This window comes from Myotis daubentonii, chromosome 5 (genome assembly GCF_963259705.1).
Source record: "Myotis daubentonii chromosome 5, mMyoDau2.1, whole genome shotgun sequence".
Classification (NCBI taxonomy): domain Eukaryota; kingdom Metazoa; phylum Chordata; class Mammalia; order Chiroptera; family Vespertilionidae; genus Myotis; species Myotis daubentonii.
The window spans coordinates 97,659,083-97,678,869 of NC_081844.1; the positions used below are offsets into that span (position 1 = coordinate 97,659,083).

General features: G+C 41.3%; 2 protein-coding genes and 1 long non-coding RNA gene across 17 annotated transcripts in view; 1 reads left to right on the forward strand and 2 right to left on the reverse strand.

Annotated features, from left to right (window-relative positions):
- PWWP2A (PWWP domain containing 2A) overlaps window positions 1–14,066 on the reverse strand; it is a 54,642-nt gene extending 40,576 nt beyond the window's left edge. For 2 of the 14 annotated variants that reach the window (XR_009453122.1, XM_059699086.1), the window contains exons 1-3: window positions 13,353–14,063; window positions 7,553–7,622; window positions 6,779–6,831 (exon numbers count right to left, since the gene is read on the reverse strand). Coding sequence is in view for 9 of the 14 variants with exons in the window: in XM_059699086.1 (XP_059555069.1) it covers window positions 6,779–6,831; window positions 7,553–7,622; window positions 13,353–13,924 (695 nt within the window). In the remaining 5 variants the exon portion in view is untranslated. Of the gene's footprint in view, window positions 1–6,778; window positions 6,832–7,552; window positions 7,623–11,992; window positions 12,390–12,410; window positions 12,509–13,352 lie in introns of those variants that run through there. The other 12 variants (XM_059699088.1, XM_059699087.1, XM_059699081.1 and 9 more) reach the window with 10 other exon arrangements.
- PTTG1 (PTTG1 regulator of sister chromatid separation, securin) overlaps window positions 1–19,787 on the forward strand; it is a 373,674-nt gene that overhangs the window by 149,343 nt on the left and 204,544 nt on the right. The window lies entirely within an intron of this gene.
- Window positions 17,195–19,787, reverse strand: part of LOC132235919 (uncharacterized) — a 48,840-nt gene continuing 46,247 nt past the window's right edge. The window contains exon 3 of the long non-coding RNA XR_009453124.1: window positions 17,195–17,661. This is a non-coding gene — a long non-coding RNA (uncharacterized LOC132235919). The remainder of the gene's footprint in view (window positions 17,662–19,787) is intronic.

Genomic DNA, 19,787 nt, shown 5'->3' on the forward strand with positions numbered 1-19,787 from the left:
GCAAGAAAAGTAATAGTAACTACACTGGGGAATGACAGAACACCTTGACCTGAGGGAGAATCCAAGTGAGCATCCCCAATGAGAAAAAAGACTATTGTGTGCCTGCAGCTAAGGTACCCTGAGAACACAACACTCTGAACCTGACCCCTCAAGAGCAAATATAAGACAAACCTCAATTGAGGAATAGTCCCTATTACATATGCTCTACTTGATATTGCAACTAAATGCAATACATGATCATTTACAGGAGGAAAAAAGCTTTAAAGGACATTGGAAAATTTGACAAAATAATGAAATATGGGCTGCATATTAGATAAAAGTACTCTATCAATGCTTCCTGAATTTAAAAACTTATTATATTGTGGTTATGTATGAGATTATCTTTTATCTTAGGAAATAAATGCTCAAGTATTAAGGGGTAAAGGAAGAGGATGGCCCTGACTGGTGAGCTCAATGGTTAGAGCAGTCTGCACACCAGAGTTTCAGGTTCATTCAATTCCCCATCAAGGGCATATACCTGAGTTGCAGGTCTGATCTCTAGACCATGGCTCCTGCCAGGACTCGTGCCAGGGACAACCAATCTCTCACATGATGTCTATCTATCTGTCTGTCTCCTGTCCTCCATCCTCCTTCCTTACACCTCTCAAAAAAAAAAAACAAACAAAAAAAAAACAATGGGGGAAAAAAATATCCGCAGGTGAGGATTAACAAAAAATGAAAAATAAATTTTAAAAAAGGAGGATGTATGTAAGCTAATTTCAAAGAGTTCAAGGCAACAATCTATACTAATAAAGGGGTAATATGCTAATTAGGGCAGATGTCTTCCAGGCGTCCATCCCGACAAAGCTACAGCAGCTGCAAGGCCTGGGGCTCAGGTAGCCTTGGGTTCAGGCAGGAGCAGTGGGGTGACAGGGGCAGCACCTTCCTCTGATTAGTATGGTCGCCTCCCGCAGAGGGACACCCCCTCAGTGGGACACCCTCTGAAAGCTCCCAGACTGTGAGAGGGGGCGTCCCAGGCTGAGGGACCCCGCCCCGATGCACAAATTTTCGTGCACCAGGCCTCTAGTGTTTCTATAAAGAATGATAAAGCAAAAATTAGTGAATCTAGATGGAGTTTATAATATTTGAAATGATTAAAAATAAAAATTTTAAACGAGTTTTTAAAAAAGTATATTACATTTAGTTTACCTTAGTTCCACCAAAACATTTAAGCATATTAAATTTGTCCTATTTTAAATGTAAATAGACAAAATGCCAGCAAACCCACCCCAAGTACTGTAAACACAAAATCTTTATTTTGAAAACAAATATGCTAATTGTAGTAAAAAACTAGATCCCAGCCTTAGGACCCAACTTCAGGAGGTGAGACTAGAATGCTATAGTCATTACCAAGAGGCTCCCAACTTCAGAGGGAAAGAAATCACTGAATCGTGATCAGGCACTGGGCTCTGCAGGAAGTGGACTACATCTATAGGGCCGAAGCTGATTAGGTGAGGAGTGAAGTAAAGAATGTTGGTAACCAGTTAAGTTGAACCCTAATAAAATAAAGCATTAAGCATGTGGGTGAAAGCCAACACAGGACCTGATGCAGCCCAGGAGTCACCAGTTAGCAGTGTGATTTCCTCCTCCATGAGAGACAGACACGGATTCAGGGGCTTAAATAAGCAATAAAAGAAAGGTAATCCATCTGGCAGAAAGAGAGGAGTGTGTTATAAGGTTGGGTTAGTGTGATGGAGGGGGAATACTAGTCTCAACAAGACAAGGCCAGTAAAAGGATTGAAAGTGCCTAAATTACTATTAAAAACTGAAGCTCAGCCCTAGCTGGTTTGGCTCAGTGGATAGAGCGCTGGCCTGGGGAATGAAGGGTCCTGGGTTCGATTCTGGTCAAGGGCACATTCCTGGGTTGTGGACTCGATCCCCAGTAGGGGGCATGAAGGAGGCAGGCAATCGATGATTCTCACCATTGATGTTTCTATCTATCTCTCCCTCTCCCTTCCTCTCTGAAATCAATAAAAATATATTTAGAAAAAACTTAAGCTCAGCTATACTACTCAGGTCCCATCATTTAATAAGTACAAAGAGCACACAAAAAATTTCCTTTCCTTAATTTTGAAATATGTCATTCTCAAAAGGGAGCCATTTTCAATTAAGTTTTAAAAGAATACCGGAAGCAGAAAGACTGTAAGAACAATTTCCCTATTAAGATTTTAACTTTCTCTTCATGACAAAGACCAAAATTTCCTCATAAAGCCATCTGCCCCAGGGGTTAGTGAGAAAAACTACTGAGAAGCATCTCCCAACTTCCATTTTGCAAGGAACTCCTAGTTATCTCATCCTTAGTAAAACATCATCTTTCCTTATTAATTTAAAGAGGAGAGTTATATTTTGCCAGTATTACCTGAAGTTTCTATAGATTCTTTCTTTCAAGATATTTTAAAGATGCAAATTATACTATAGCCCACAATAGAACAGGGTCTAGGTTGATTGGCTATTCAAGCCAACCCATATTAAGTGACTATATTAGCTGTTGTCACATTCATCCTAGTTCTACCACTTAGTAGCACTTACAGCAGTATGTGGCGTGCACTATTCTAAATACATACTCATCTTCAGTAACTGAGAATCATCACAACCACCCTATTAAAGTGCTATTTCTATCCCATTTTATAGTTGAACGAACTAAATAAAGAGGGTAAGTGATCTTCCCAAGAATACACTGTTGTAAGGATATGAATCTAAGCAGTAATCCCCGTCAGGTTCCTACCTACTGCCTCTCCTCATCCTCTCCCCCACCCCGCTTCCCCACTAAGGGAGCAGAGCAGCTGTCCACATGTTCTTTTCTGAATTCCATGGATGTAGACAGGCTTCCCAATTCATGATTTTTCTTGTTTGCGAAAGATAATAAGCACCCTATTATCAAGCATATCGATATTTCACTAGTGAAATGAAGAACCACACTAAATGGGACAAATAGATCTAATAACCTCACATAATTTCAGGTCATGATAGGTTTTGCCACCAAAAAAGTAACAAAAATTTCAGTTTTCAGAGCTTTAGGATGTTAATTGCAATTAAGTAACTTGATAGAATTGTCACCAAAATTAAAGAATATACATAATAGCTTACTACAGGGCCTACTACATAGTAAGTAGGCACAATATATAAGCACTATACTATATTAAAATTAAAATGTATTAAATTTTATTAAATGTAAGTAAATGGATGATGTTCTTAGTTAAAAGCCCCAGGTATTACAAGGACAATCTGCAAGGTCTATGAGCACTACAATAGGTGAGAAGAGAGGATGACTTTAGCAACATAAAAACAAAGCATACACCAATTATGAACAAAATACCAGGTAACACCTTTTTAAATTAATGGGTGGGGAAGGCAGCAGCATAAAGGTCTTATAGAACATCTCTCTAACAATAAAAATTTACGCAATCTTTTAAAAAGTCTATTCAATCCTCTTATAAAATCACATGTAGCTTTGGAAGGTGGGGGAAAAGAAGTTAAACTCTAATAATTTAGATTTCAAGCTCCCAATCATGTACCTTCTAATGATCCTCTTAAAAAATTTACCTTGCCGAAACCGGTTTGGCTCAGTGGATAGAGCGTCAGCCTGCGGACTGAAAGGTCCCAGGTTCGATTCCGGTAAAGGGCATGTACCTGGGTTGTGGGCATATCCCCAGTGGGGGGTGTGTAGAAGGCAGCTGATCGATGTTTCTCTCTCATTGATGTTTCTAATTCTCTATCCCTCTCCCCTCCTCTCTGTAAAAAATCAATAAAATATATTTTTTAAAAAATTTACCTTGATGGTCTGTGTGTGTGTGTGTGTGTGTGTGTGATTGAGAAAAATAAAAATTTACCTTGATAATGGAAACTATAGAGAAAAACACTTATGCTTCAGTCTTTTTGAAAACAAAAATAGTAATAACATCTGTATAGTGTTCAAATCATAACAAATTATGAAATTACCACACAAAAATGATAATGGCCACAAAAATAGCAAAATATATTTTTCGGAGCAGACACTTATTGACTCACATTTTTGTGTATCACTTATTGCAGCGGTTCTCAACCTGTGGGTTGCAACCCCTTTGGGGGTCGAATGACCCTTTCACAGGGGTCGCCTAAGACCATCGGAAAACACATATATAATTACATAGTTTTTGTGATTAATCACTATGCTTTAATTATGTTCAATTTGTAACAATGAAAATACATCCTGCATATCAGATATTTACATTACGATTCATAACAGTAGCAAAATTACAGTTATGAAGCAGGAACGAAAATAATTTTATGGTTGGGGGTCACCACAACATGAGGAACTCTATTAAAGGGTCGCGGCATTAGGAAGGTTGAGAACCACTGACTCAGAGCAACATACTTGACATTTTCCCAGAAATGCTGAAGGACCTATTTAATTATTAATGTAAATACTCATCACAGTTTTCAAACACTTGGTCCTGGCTCTAAGATACTATTACAAGCAGTTTTAAGTTTCCTATGTTTCCATTATGATTTTTAGGTACTTTCAGTATTTCTTTTGTTATTATGTCCAGTAGGGACCATCACACAACAGTCTAAGTATGTCAACAGATGAACTTTTTAAAAAATGGAATGTAACCCATTTGTATCCCTATTCCTATCCTATATAATAAAAGGGTAATATGCAAATTGACCCTAACAGCAGAACTACTGGGAATCACTGGTCACTATGACACACTGATCACCAGGGGGCAGACGCTCAATGCAGGAGCTGCTCCCTGGTGGTCAGTGTGCTCCCACAGGGGGAGCTCTACTCAGCCACAAGCCAGGCTTATGGCTGCCAGTACAGCGGTGGTGGTGGGAGCCTCTCCTGCCTCCTTAGCAGCGCTAAGAATGTCCAACTGCAGCTATGCCTGCTCCCCGCTGGCAAGTGGACATCTCCCGAGGGCTCCTGGGCTGCCAGAGGGATGTCTGACTGCCAGCTTAGGCCCACTCCCCCGGGGAGCGGGCCTAAGCCAGCAGGTGGTCATTCCCCAAGGGGTCCCAGACTGCAAGAGGGCACAGGCTGGGTTGAGGGACCCTCCCGAGTGCACAAATTTTTGTGCACAGGGCCTCTAGTTTTACAATAAACAGGTTTTCCAGCAACTTATTGTATGTTAGTCTTTAAAATCCTTTTCTAATGCAATCATCCAACACTTAAATTCTGATCGTGTGCTCTAGGTGCTCCAAATCTGACTGCTCTCAAAAACAAGTGGGACTCCACTGTTGCCAGAGCCAGGCCAACCAAGGCAAAATGAAGGACACCTAATCTAAGATCCAGGACCATATATGAAGAAGAAACGCCATTTCCAAAATGCCCAAAGAGGTCACTACACTGAAGAGCAATTCACATCTTCAAAGCAGCGGCTGTTCCCTGGTTCAGTGAGGAACAGGGAGCTCTATCATTTCTACCTACCAAAGTAACAGCCCCACCAAAATCATAAGCTAAAATGGTCATGATAAAATATAGTTAAATGTATTAGAACAGGATTGTTTTCAAACCTTAGAGAACAGTCTATCATTCAAAATATCACTGTCAATACACCTACTAATATCTATCATCTATATTTTAGGCAATTATTTAAATCTCCCTTTATCTGTGAAATGAGATTAGAATTTAACTTCATTGGATGTTCCAGAGTAAAATGAAACAATGTATACAAAGTGCTTGGCACAATGCCTGCATGAGTGGGAAACAGAGCCCAAACCCAGTGGCTCAGTTGGTTGGAGGGTCTGGTACACCAAAAGGTTTTAAGTTGGATTCCTGATCAGGGAACATTCTCAGACTGCAGGTTCTATCCCCTCATAACCATTGTGGAGTGCATAAGAGAGGCAGCCAGCCAATCAATGTTTCTCTCTCACAATCAATGTTTTTTTCTCTTAAATCAATGAAAACATAACCCTGTCTGAGGATTAAAAAATAAAGTAAAAAGAGTAGAAAATACATAGTAGCTACTATTAATTACAGAAAGTAAAGCGTGGCAACCTTCTTAGATGCTGGGAATATGCAGAAAAGTATAATCAATTATTCTAAGAGGTCCAAGCTTTCAAAAGCTGAAAAACACTATTCTGCAGTAAAGTGACCATACAAAATTGGACCAAAGGTTAAGAGGTAAAAATTATGGTCTCCCGAAATTTCTAGTGGGCAACCAGACTTAAGAAACTATTTGCAAGTTTAGTTACCAGTTCTGTAATAAGGATTTACATCTGCCACCTAAGTGGCCCATCCCCAAATGTATTGCTTTTTTGTAATTACATTCATTTGAAATTAACCAGTAACTTTTAAAACAGGTTTAACAATTTATCATTCTGCTATTTTGGCAAAACAATCCCTCACCCCCTAAAAATATTATCTCCAAATATGGTCTGAGAATCACCTTGTTAAAAATGCAAAGTGCCAAAACCGGTTTGGCTCAGTGGATAGAGCGTCGGCCTGCGGACTGAAAGGTCCCAGGTTCGATTCCAGTCAAGGGCATGTACCTGGGTTGCGGGCACATCCCCAGTAGGAGGTGTGCAGGAGGCGGATGATCGATGTTTCTCTCTCATCGATGTTTCTAACTCTCTATCTCTCTCCCTTCCTCTCTGTAAAAAAATCAATAAAATATATTTTTTTTAAAAAATGCGAAGTGATGGAGAGGAGCTCAGAAATCTTATGTACATTTGTTTTGAGGCCCACTGCCCAAAAGTGTTTAGCAAAAGCATTCTATATTAAATCCACCCAGAGTATAACTTAACCTCCACTCACTTTCTTGCAAGATCTGTCACTAGTGCAAGCTGTGTTCTTCTGGTAATGTGTGCCTAAATTAGTTTGGGAATTTAAGGAGAACAGGGTGAATAAATATAAAGAAATAAGGATATGCTTTATAGGCACAAATAAACCACTAAGGACATCTTTCACTCTCTATCAATGTGAAAATAACTGTCTTAACAGAGAAGATGAGCACATGCTACAACAACCTTTTTAAAAGCCCCACTTAGTTGCATCAAGAGCACAATACACAGTGAAGTATGGTCTTATTTACACACAAAAAAGGTTGAAAATTAACCTCATTAAATATCCCACATCCAATTAAACATGCCTGGCAGTTGGTATAGAACACATCTAGTTATCCAGTTTATAAGGTTTAGTTATAAAATTTAATGCCATAATATTACAGGATTCTTTACACTCAGATTCAAACTAGGCTTTTAATATCCAACAACTAATCACTTCCAAAAAATCATTTCAGTCCAACATGCAATCGAAGTGCTAGCTCCCTCTCAATATAGTACATGTACACTAGCATGGTACTGAGTGTCCCTACAGCTGTCTGGGCCAGAAAGTGATCAGCACTTTCCTCCATGCTATTTTACTGTGTGAGGCCTTTCTCAACAACTCGGGATATGAGTAGAATAATCACCAACAAATATTTAAGTGTTTCAAATATGTACAACTCCACATAACCCTTCAAGCATACTACTTGAGGGCCTAAATTCTCAACCTGGATGCTTAGCATAAGCTACTAACACCACTACTCACTGCTTCACCAGAATGGCTGTATATTTTTCCCACCAAAAGTAGGGCTATTGCACCATAGGTTTCATGGTCTCTGTAAAGAAAAAAAATCATTGTCTTGGTTTTTATTTTCTTAAATAACAAGTAAGTTTTCTACAAATTGTTTTAAGAACTTAGAGAAATCTGAAGTTTTCTAAAGAAATTACTTCCAATTCTTTTTTATGCAACAAAATACCACTTACACACACAAAAAGTCAACATTTGTAAAATGTTATGATCTTCCAGTTCTGAACTACAACCTTTAATAAACATGTATCACAAAATTAAAATGCACAAGGACTTTTAAGTATTAGCATTTATTTCATGATTTCTTAAATTTATGTCAGGTCCAAAAAATGGAATTCAGAAAGATTTTTCAGGATTTCATATAATTATTTTATAATTATTTTTAAGATATGGAAAACAGTACTAAACAATTTAAATGATCCCTCTGCATAGACAGAAACCATAGGTCCCAGGAAAATACTGTCCCTGTTGAGAAGGCTGAGAAAACTCTTGCCTTTGCAGATAATCTTGACTGGTTAAATTTTTCTGTTTGGAATTACTGATGTTGGAGGTGTATTTAAGGGGTAAGTCTAAAAGTTTGCCAGTAGGCAAGAGACTTCCACATCATTTCTAATGACTCAAAACAAGGGTTTCAAAAGTGACCCTCCCAGGACTGTGGTTGTCCCTTCAGTTCGCTCCTGAGGGAAAAGAACTATTTTAAAAATGTTATGGAAATGCATCAGAAAAAAAATTCAGAATATGGAAAATTCTACCAAACTATGATTTAACAAAAAAAACTTCAAGCGAATAAAAGTAGTGACAGAACTGCAGAAGAAAAATCTTATGAAACTTACCAACCAATTGCAATGTATAAACTTTACTTAGATCCTGATGTAAACAAAACAGATGTTGACTGCAATGTTAATTTTAAGACTTAGCTGTGAAATTATAGCCCTAACTGGATATGATACAAAGGAATTGCTGTTATTTTAGGTGTGGTAATAGCAATACAGTTTCAGTTTTTAAAGTCTTTATCTTTTTGGAGATCTATACTGAAATATTTATAAATATTTATTTATATTCTAAACAAGTGGTATGTTTAGAATTTCTTCAAAATAATGTAGGAGATGGACATATGATGACACAAGTTTGGCTAATGGTTGAAAAATATCGAAGCAAGGGTAATACATACATGGAGGTTCATTTCCCATAATAAAAAATTTAAAATTATGGTACAATCACTAATTTATTATTCTATCCTAAAATAACCATTAAGCCAAAACCGGTTTGGCTCAGTGGATAGAGCATCAGCCTGCAGACTCAGGGTTCCCAGGTTCAATTCCGGTCAAGGGCATGTACCTGGGTTGCGGGCACATCCCCAGTAGGAGATGTGCAGGAGGCAGCTGATCGATGTTTCTAGCTCTCTATCTCTCTCCCTTCCTCTCTGTAAAAAAATCAATAAAATATATTTAAAAAATAAATAAATAAAATAACCATTAAGACAGTTTAGCAACTTGAAGGAATGCTTAATATAGAATGCTAAATGAACAAAATGTACCTGTCAATATTTCAAAAGCATAAAATAAACTATGTCCTGGAAAAAATTATTTTAAAAGTATAATGTTAAGGAAGAAAAGGAAATACAAAAACCAAATTAAATTTGTGGGTTAGTTGATTTTTTTTTTAAATATATTTTATTGATTTTTTACAGAGAGGAAGGGAGAGGGATAGTTAGAAACATCGATGAGAGAGAAACGGATGTGCCTGCAACCAAGGTACATGCCCTTGACCGGAATCGAACCTGGGACCCTTAAGTCCGCAGGCCGATGCTCTAGCCACTGAGCCAAACCAGGTAGGGCTAGTTGATTATTTTTATCTGCTAGTATTACACTACTGTCATTAGACATTGCTAATGAATTCAAAAGTAGTCAAATAATTTAATCTACCTAAGAAGGCTGGATATAAAATAGTGAAGGAGCCTAGAGTAAACTATAGAATGCATGCCTCACCTTAAAGGCATTTATAAAGTTTCAAATAAATACTATGCTACATAAAATCTGTTCTAACCAGATATTCAAATACCCTTACTTTCAGGGTCATTTATTGGCCAAAGCAACCTACATTGAAGAACGAAAGGAGGAAGAAGTATCAATCCAAGATGAGACAGGAAAACCAGACCACTGGTCACCCTATTCACTTCACACACACACACATAAACTGAGGCATAAAGTTTGTTTGCTTGTTTATGCTTAAGTGAACTGCCAGAAGTCAAAATGATTTAGCCTCAGAAGAACTGGAGACTAGAGCCCAGAGGGGCAGATTTGCCCAAAGTCACAGTGTTAACTGGAGGCCAATACTAGAACCCAAGAAGCCTGACACTGTCCAGATTGAGCTACTACTTACTACCACTTCCTTTTCTTTTCTTTCAGTTTAATTATGTGTGTCCTGCTCATTTTTCCATAAAGAGATTCTCCCCAAGAATGTGTTCTTCAATCAACTTACTCTAAAAATAAGACCAAAAAATGATATAATACAATGACAGGAAAGAGAAGAATGTCAAATGCTTAACAAAAGGAGACTCTTTATCAATCGATGTGTATGTGAAATCCTGTACTCTACGATCACTTTCTATATGGTAAACAACTCTTCCAACAAAGATATTTCTGCACCATGCATAATATTAGAATAATTAATAAAAGCAATAACTGGCCCTTTTTTTAGACCGAAGAAAAGTGCATACATTGATGCACTTAGTAGTCTCCCAAATGTTAATTTTTTCCTACCTACCTCACTGTACAGGCAAGAACCAAAACTTCAGAGCATACTTTGCATCCCAATATACAGCTAAGAAAATGGGGAATCTCCAGGCAGAAGGCTCTATGGCTATTAGCTGACTAAAGAATCTGCTTGGCCGAAGCCGGTTTGGCTCAGTGGATAGAGCGTTGGCCTGCGGACTGAAAGGTCCCAGGTTCGATTCCGGTCAAGGGCATGTACCTGGGTTGCGGGCATATCCCCAGTGGGAGATGTGCAGGAGGCAGCTGATCGGTGTTTCTCTCTCATCGATGTTTCTAACTATCTCTCTCCCTTCCTCTCTGTAAAAAATCAATAAAATATATTTAAAAAAAAAGAATCTGCTTGGCCCTGCCGGCGTGGCTCAGTGGTTGAGCATAGACCTACGAACCAAGAGGTCACGGTTTGATTCCCGGTCAGGGCACATGCAGGAGGCACCCGAAGAATTCAATTCTTCTCTCATCATTTATGCTTCTATCTCTTCTTCTCCCTTCCTCACTGAAATCAATAAAAACATATTTTTAAAAAAATTAAGTATCTACTTGGCTATAACAACCATAGTCTATGGATTACCCATACTGCTACTGAAATCAAGATAAGTACTAAATTTCAGAAATATACAATTATTTACTTATTACTTAAAAGAAAATTTGCCAACCCAACTAACTTTTTAACATGGAAGTAGAAGTATAGGCTTTTTAGATCCATTTATAAGCAAAATGACTAGTAAAATTAAATGAACCTCAATTTTCTCCTATATAAATGAAAGTTATAAAGGCTAAATAAAGTATGTGGTACAATGCCGGATACATAATGGGCACTCAATAGGAAGCTCTTATTTATACCTAAAGGTTTAACTCAATGGCCAAATCGAGAAGAACACAAACTGTTTTTAAAGCAACTGATAACTACGGTCATGGTCTTGGTAGTCTATAAAGGGTATCTCGTAGACCATCAGCTAACCGTGAAAGTACTCAATCACTTTGGCTGGTGTGGCTGGTGGAGGGTTTTGTCCTCAGTTTGTAAAAACCACACCACCTGTGAAGCGCAATGAAGGAGGAATACCTGGGAGGGTGTCTTACACACAGATGCATTCAATAAATATTGTTGAATGAAAAGTTGATGTTTCCCTTAATGGCTTTTTAAAAAAATACTTTAAGATTATCCTTTTAGCCAAAACCGGTTTGGCTCAGTGGATAGAGCGTCGACCTGCGGACTGAAAGGTCCCGGGTTCGATTCCGGTCAAGGGCATGTACCTGGGTTGCGGGCACATCCCCAGTAGGAGATGTGCAGGAGGCAGCTGATCGATGTTTCTCTCTCACTGATGTTTCTAACTCTCTAGCTCTCTCCCTTCCTCTCTGTAAAAAATCAATAAAATATATTTAATAAAAAAAAAGATTATCCTTTTACATTTTCACTTCAAAAACGTTAAAGTGTAAAAGGTTAATAATAAAAACAGCTTCCCCAACAAAAGAAACTGCTGCTTATAAGAAGCACTAATTAGCAAAATACACCAAAACTCAAAAAAATAAATTGCAATTCTCTACCAAAGAAATTTTAAAAAGTAAAATACAATGAGCACCTAAAAAAAGGAAAGCACTATCCATTCCATTTCCAGAAACAACTTACCTTTTCACACCTTCCTTTTGCAGATTTGAAATCCAGATTCTCACACAATCACCGGCCTTCACTTCTGTTTGATTCAATAGCACACACACTACTGAGTCTCTCTTTTGCTATTAAATACATCAGTAGAAAGCACACTAGTCTTATTTTGCTTCCTAACTATGAAAACCAAAGTGCAAAAGTCCTAAAGTCAAAATTACAAAAAAAACTACAACGTGCAGAAATAATTGTAAAGACTCCCCATTTTTTCAAAGAAACTGTAAGGGCTCCCCATTTTTCTCCAAAATAACTGTAAAGGCTCCACATTTTTCGCTCCAAACATCATACTTCGAAATGTATTTTAAATAGATTTTCCCCCCGCAAATGGGAAAGGACTCTTGCACCTTAATGGGAGGGCCAAGGAGTTAAAAGTAAAACATACTAAAATAAGCCATTTCCAAACAGGTGAGATACCATCAGTGTGTGTGCTGTTGCAGGAAACAGAATGGAGAGCCGTGAATGGGAGTCTGCACTTCATATCTGCAAAAGAAGAGTAAAAAGGTTAACTTAACTCTAGACTATCTTCTTTACCTACTTAAAAGCAATGCTCATAAATATTTTAAATCAAAAGATGAAAATGTGCTGGATAAGACAGAGACTTGTGGGTGACCTTGTTTAATTCATAAACTATATCTACAGTGTTAGAAGTCCGTATGCGAACACATATCACACCATCTTGATATTCAAGGTTTTTTAAAAACCCAATCTCTTCTTTAGACTTTCCTTAACACCATCATCATAATGAGCCAAATGTGTTTCCTGTTGAACAATTATCTAAGGAGAATTAGCTCTAACTCTAAGAATAACCGTCAAACGGCTCATTTTAAATGCATCCTCTTCCCCCATAGGGAGTGACAGGTAACCTTCTGGGAATCCCAATGCGCACACCCCTTCCCCCACCCCGATCAAAGTTACCGGCGAATTGGCGAGCAGCAGTGCCTCCCGAGCACTCTCCGCGGCCCAGCACCCGCTTCTCGGCAAAAGCCCTTTGCGTTTTGCATGAACGCAGCCCCCCGCCCTAGAGTGGCTGAGCCGCGCGAATGGAGGCTGGGGGTGGTGGGTAGGATCTGCAGACCCATCCGCACCCTGCGCCCCCCACCTGGTGGCACACCTGCCCTCGCAGGCGCTCACCTGGGGCAGGGACCGCCCTCTCCTGGCCTCGCGCGCCTGCCCCACTCGGAGCGCGCGCCACGCGGGATTCGAGGGCGGTGCGGGCAGCGGGGCGCCGGCAGGCAGGGCTGAAGGGGCCGCCCTGGCTCCCTCCCTCCCGGGGGACCGAGCAGACCCGGGCGCCCCAAGGGCGTGCTGGGGATGGGCGCGGTACCTTTTGGACAGATCCATGAGGACCCCGGAGAAGAGCTTCTCCCCCAGGCGGAACGACACGACGAGCGCGTCCTCAATGATGTGGTCCAGCGTGACCCGCACCTCCGAGCCGGGGATGAGTTGCGACACCGCGGAGTCCCCGCCCGCCGGCGGCACCAGCGCCGGGGCTGCGGGCTGGGGCAGCGGCGGCTCCTGGCGCTCCTCGGGAGCCGGGGGCTGGTCGGGCGGCGGCGCGGGGGAAGGGGGAAGGTCGGGCCCTTCCTGAGGCGCGGCTGCCGCCGGCTCCACCACCTGAGCGGGCAGCTTCTCCTCAGCCTCCAGCTTCGGCCCCGCCGCCTCCGGGCTGCGAGCAAGCTCCCGCGGCGGCGAGAGCGGCGGCTCGTCGGCCTGAGGAGCGGACGGCTGCCCGTCGGCCTCGCCGTCCGGCACGGATGCTTCAGTGGCCGTGACCGGGAGGGTGTCAGTACCGGCCTCGCTGCCGGGGATGGGCTCCATCTCCGGCTCGGCCTCGCCGGCGCCCCCCTCCCCGGGGGACGCTGCAGTCGCTGCCGCCTCTGCAGCCACGGCCGCCATTTTCTCCCTGGCTTCTCCCTCCTCCAACTCCGGTTGCAGCGGCGGTGGCGGCAGCGCTGCTTGGTTCCCTGGGCCTTCCCCTCCCTCCCGCGAACAGTTTCGTCCCGCCCTTCAACTGATGCTCGTTATTGGCACCGCGCCATTGGTCCCGTCCTCCACTCCTGCCTCACTTGTGATATGCCATTGGCCAGAGCCGGACGTCTATTATCTAGTCAGTCCATCCCTCCCATGCAGAGTAGGAACTTCTCATTGGCCGGGTGAGTTGTCAAATGCCCAATAGGAGTGGAGGGGCGAGCTCAAAGTGGGCGGGGAAAGTAAAAAAAACTGAGCCATATACTTATCGCTTCTTACTATTGGCTACAAGAGGAAATAGACTTTTATGGTTGGCCTACGCTCTTGCCCGTTATCAGCCAGGCTTTGAGGTTGGGGGAGAATGGAGGGAATCACGTGGCGTGCCAGTTCTTTCAAAGGCAACTTAGGGGAGGAGAAACAAGCGAATGAGGGAGGGGGACTGCTTCCCAAGAATCCCTGCGCAGTGGTCTTTAGAATAAATGTTATTTCTAGGCGCGGACCTGCTTGCGGCCGCTTGTGGGCACGACAAGTTTCCTTGGGAAAGACAACTAAAGTTTGAAAATAATTCTACACTTTTGAGTCCCTGGTATGCTAGGTACTGTGCTAGGTGCTGGAGAAAAAAATGATGTGCAAAACAGTCTCTATAACTGCATGGTAGCTACTCCAGCCCCACCCAGGAATGTTTTCCTTGACTTCACTTTCTAGGAAAATGCTAATGAAAAGCACAATAGATGAGGCTAATGAAAGTTCCAGAAAGCAGTCTTTGTGGCTCCCACGCTAATACTGCTTGTTCTTCCAAAATCACTAGAAAATGGGTGTGTCTGGTTCCTTACGTGTTTTTTCTTTCCTGTCCTCTCCTATGCCACTGTTACAAAAAGTCTCTCTTCAGTGTCATAATGCTCCTACTACTCTATTCTTACTTTAAGGCTCTTGGTTTGGATGTCTGGAAGAAGCTACTGAATCCATTTCTCCCACATTGCATTTCAGAGTCAGCATTCTCCCCAGAAGAGATTGTAGGCACTGAGAATATCTACAAAAGGAAGAGGAGAAAAGTTGCCAGCATTAAGGAGAGTAAAATAAAGTCCTAAAGGATTACAGCTAACATTTGAGAACCTACTATGTACCAGGCACTAGTACACTCAGTGTACCATCTCATGTAATCCTTACAATATTCCTATGAGACAGGTACTATTATTATACCTATTTTATAAAGAAATTGAGGTGCCTAAGGTCACTCAGCTAGTTAAGTTGCAGAGTCACAATTCCGGCTTTACACGGGAAAGACTGAAAATAGCAAAAAGTAAATATCACCATATGCTCTATTTCAAGCCACAAGACTGTTGGGAAAAGGCCAGTAGGAAATCCCTGTCAGGGTAGGTTCAGCATCTCCAGAGTAACAGAAGGAAATGAATTTACCGAGGTCTGCCCTGTGCCTCAGATTTTCTCATAAGCTTTCATTTAAATGCCTAAGCTAAGTCTTCTTTCTCTTTACAGATAAACTGACCTTAGCCAGGTTAAGGATCTTCTTAAGGGTCACACAGATGGCTAGTAGCAAATCCTATCTAACCCAGGTCTTTCTGAACAAATAATTTATCTCCTGCAGGCCTGACTGCAGTAAATAGACATGGGTCCCGCCTTACAGGGTCTTCACTATGATCACTTTATAGATCACCATTATCAATTAATGAAACACAGGGAGAAAAATACAGCTCAGGTCCTAGATCCTAATTACCTCTTGTAGTGATTCATTACAAGACACTGCAGTGAATTATTTAAATTAAGGATTTATGGCAGATTGTGGCATACCAAGTTACCCCCCTAAGTCATTTTTCATTCTGCAACTCAAGAACTTCTACTAGCTTCCTATGTTCCCATCAAGTGTACCCTCTTCTGCTTGTCTTTCAAGGCCCTCTCTGTTCCTACGCTATCTTTCAAGGTCTGTTTATATGATCATGAGGTTTTTTTCATTCATTTATTCAACAAATAAATATTGAAGGCCTACTACTATGTGTCTGTTACTGGGCTAGGAAGGCAGAAGTCATGCAGGAAAAAAAAGCACAAAAACACAAACATGAAAGACTTAGTACCTGGCCTCCCTCGACTTGTTTCTGGTTAAGAAGTTAGAAAATAAACAATAAACAAGATTGTGACCAATGCCTTAAAAGAAATAAACAGGGTGAGGTGATAGGGAGTAGCTGGGGAGGGGGAAGAGAGCATCTACTTTAGATAAAGTGGTCAGAAAAGGCCTCTCTGAGGACAAGACATTTACTTAGGTTGTAAAGGATAAGAAGGAGCCAGCTATTAGCATTGCTTGATGAATATTTGGGTCAAAAGGAACAGCAATTGCAAAAGTCTTGAGGCAAAAGAGGTCTTATTCCAGAAATGGAAAGGAGACCAGTATAATTGAATTAAGTGGGTAAGATTGAAAAGGAAGACAGGAGCCAATCATATTTTATGCTCTCCAGATACAAAAACTAGAGATACTATCCTCAAGGAATTCTAAATCCAGTGAAAACCCAGCTTTCATAAGTTTTGTTGTATTCTGGTCACTTCTGTATTCAGCTTCCTCCTGGCATAAAATCAGCATAGAGAAGGCCCCTGGTATTTATGGAATGAAGAGCTCCATGGTATTTGTGGCTGGCTGGCTGCAGGACTGGATGGGTGACTGGATGGTTGGTGTCTGAGTCCCTTCAGAGTGCTAGAACAAAATACCACAGATTTGATGGCTTAGTAACAACAGAAATTTATTTCTTACAGTTCTGCAGGCTGGATGTGCAAGATCAGGTCACCAGCCTGGTGAAATGAACGCCTTTTTTCAGGCTGCAGGCTTCTCTTTGTATACTCACATGGCAAAAAGGGGCAAGGGAGCTTTCTTGGAAGCTCCACAGGAGGACGGGCATGGAAGTGGGGGTGGGGGTCTTGGAAACGTTTCCACCCTGCTTTGACCTTAGGAAGTCCTACTTCATCTCCCACACAGTGGACTTCCCAGGAAAGCTTCATTTGAAATAAAATGCCCCATTGCTCACAACAAGGTCACACCCTATGAAATCCTTTCACTAGAGAGGAAGTGGTGAAGGTGCATTAAAAGTCTGAATCCTTCTCACTCATTACTGATGTTTCTATCTCTCTCTCCCCCTTCTTCTCTGAAATCAATAAAAATATATTTTTAAAAAAAGAAAAAGAGTCTGAATCCTGCCCAGCTGGTGTGGCTCAGTGTTTGAGTGTCAACCTATGAACCAGGAGGCTATGGTTCAATTCCCAGTCAGGGCACATGCCCAGGTTGTAGGTTTGATCCCCAGAAGGAGCATGCAGAAGGCAGTCGATTGATAATACTCTCTCAACCTTTATGTTTCTATCTTTCTCCCTTCCTCTCTGAAATCAATAAAAAATATATATATTTTTAAAAGGTATTAATCTCAATCAAGAGCGTCCTGTCTTCATTACCTAATCACCTCCCATAATCCTTAGGGGTTAGGATTTCAACAAATAAATTTTGGAGGGACACAAATATTCAGACCATAGCAGATGGATAGTTGGTTGATTGGAAGATGATTGAAGGAATGAATGGGTGGCTGGATGGAGAGATAGATGAATGGCAGGGATAAGGAATCCAGCTGACTACTCAAGCACATCTTCACTGTCGCAGCAGACTTTGATCTCAAGCTCTGTGGAAGGTACCAAAGTTTAGTGATTAAAAACTCATCGACTGGAAATGAATGAATGAACCTGTATGTGACTCTCAGTCGGCCTCCAACTAGCTGTATGATATGGGCAGAATGCAGTTTTAGGCAAGTTGTTTATTTTTATTTTTTTTAATATATTTTATTGATTTTTTACAGAAAAGAAGGGAGAAGGATAGAGTGTTAGAAACATTGATGAGAGAGAAACATCGATCAGCTGCCTCCTGCACACTCCCTACTGGGTATGTGCCCGCAACCAAGGTATATGCCCTTGACCGGAATCAAACCTGGGACCCTTGAGTCCGCAGGCCAACGCTCTATCCACTGAGCCAAACCGGTTAGGGAATAGGCAAATTGTTTAAACTGTTTCCTCACTTATAAAATATCTTAATAATAACTAGCTTCCTATCAGGTTGGTGTGTTTGTATATTAATTATGTAACATATAAAATGCTTAACATAGACTCTAAGCGTAGCTTCATAATTGTTAGCAACTAGATTTAGAAATTCCGTTTTATCACTGCATCTGGGGTTGGTCATCCTCCGGGGCTCTGACTCCCAATAACCAAACTTGTGAAAAGCTAAGTAAAAACCCAAATACTGGGGTGTTGGTTCATAGAGAAGGATAAGTATCTCTAGTTGCGACTTAGTGGGTTTTTTCTTTTGTTTTATTTTTCTGGGCCTCATCTCTCAGGAAATCAAATTACAGAGGGTAGCATGGGGAACAGAGACTCAAGACTCAGAGCACGTGGCTGTGAGTGCTGGTTGAGTGAATTACTTGTCCCATCCTACACCTATTTCTGTCCAGGTAACCATTATTTCTCTTCTAAAATCAGTCACTTATTCCCAGACCAAGGCTGTGATGGATAACTCCTGGCAAACATGTCAATCACTGGCTCTCTCTCCATGTGTCTCAGTGGTTCTCAATGTATCAAGGAATCTCACTGAGAATCTGCTAAAAAGCTATTTTTTACATACTGTGTGATCTCATTTATATAAAGTACAAAAACAAGCAAAACAAATGTATGCTGGTAGAGGCTAGCATTTATTTTATCACTGTGTCTGTGAGCAGAAATCCAGGCATGGCTTAGCTGGGTCCTCTGCTTAGGGTGTCTCTCTCTCTCTCTCTCTCTCTCTCTCTCTCTCTCTCTCTCTCTCTCTCTCTCTCAAGGCTAGACTCAAGATGCCAGCAGGGGCTGCAGTCTCATCTGAAAGCTTAAAAAGAGAAGGGTCCACTTCAAAGGTCATTCACATGATTCTTGGCAGGATTCAGTTCGTCAGTGGCCATTGGCTAGGGGCTGCCCTCAGCTCCTGGACACATGTGCCTCTCCATAGAATAGTTCACTAGTTACAGTTTGCTTCAGCAGAATGAGCATAGGATAACAGCCAGGAAGAAATGGTGCAAGAAAGCGAGAAGCCACAGCCTTTTATAGCCTAATCTCAGAAGAGACATCCCCTCACTTACACTGTATTCTGTTCAGAAACAAGTCACAAGGTCCAGCCTAAGCACAGGGGGAGAACATTATACAAGGGCATGAATGAACACCAAAAGGTGGGGATCACTGAAAGCTGATCATCACACAATTTAGAGATTTTAAAAATATGTATTTCAGAAATTTTTCCCTAATGCCCCCACCACATACTTATCCACAGGCTGTTAAATGCCTTATAGCTCATCCTATCTGGCCCCTAGTAACAGATCCTCACATCGGCGCACCAAGTGGGAAAGGGCATCATATTTCAAAGGCAAATCCCTCTATTGAGCACAATCCCTATAAGGAAAGCCATCACTGATTGAACCATTTAGTGAGCACCTACTGTGTGCCAGACAGAGACAGCAGCCAGATGAGCCTGGGCGAATCAAGCCTATCAAGGGTGGGCACTCCCCTGAAACATATTCCTCCACAGTCTAGGTGCTCTTTCACATGCTTCCCCTCTCCTTGTATATTCTCAACAGATGCCATGTCAACAAGGTCCCGTAAAAATGGACTCTGTGAGCACAACTTTGGAGGGAGTGGTTTTAGGTTGACCATCTTGGGTTGCCTGGGACTGAAGAGTTTCCTGAGATGCAGGATGTTTGGTGTTAAAAATGGGGCAGTCCTGGGCAAGTTG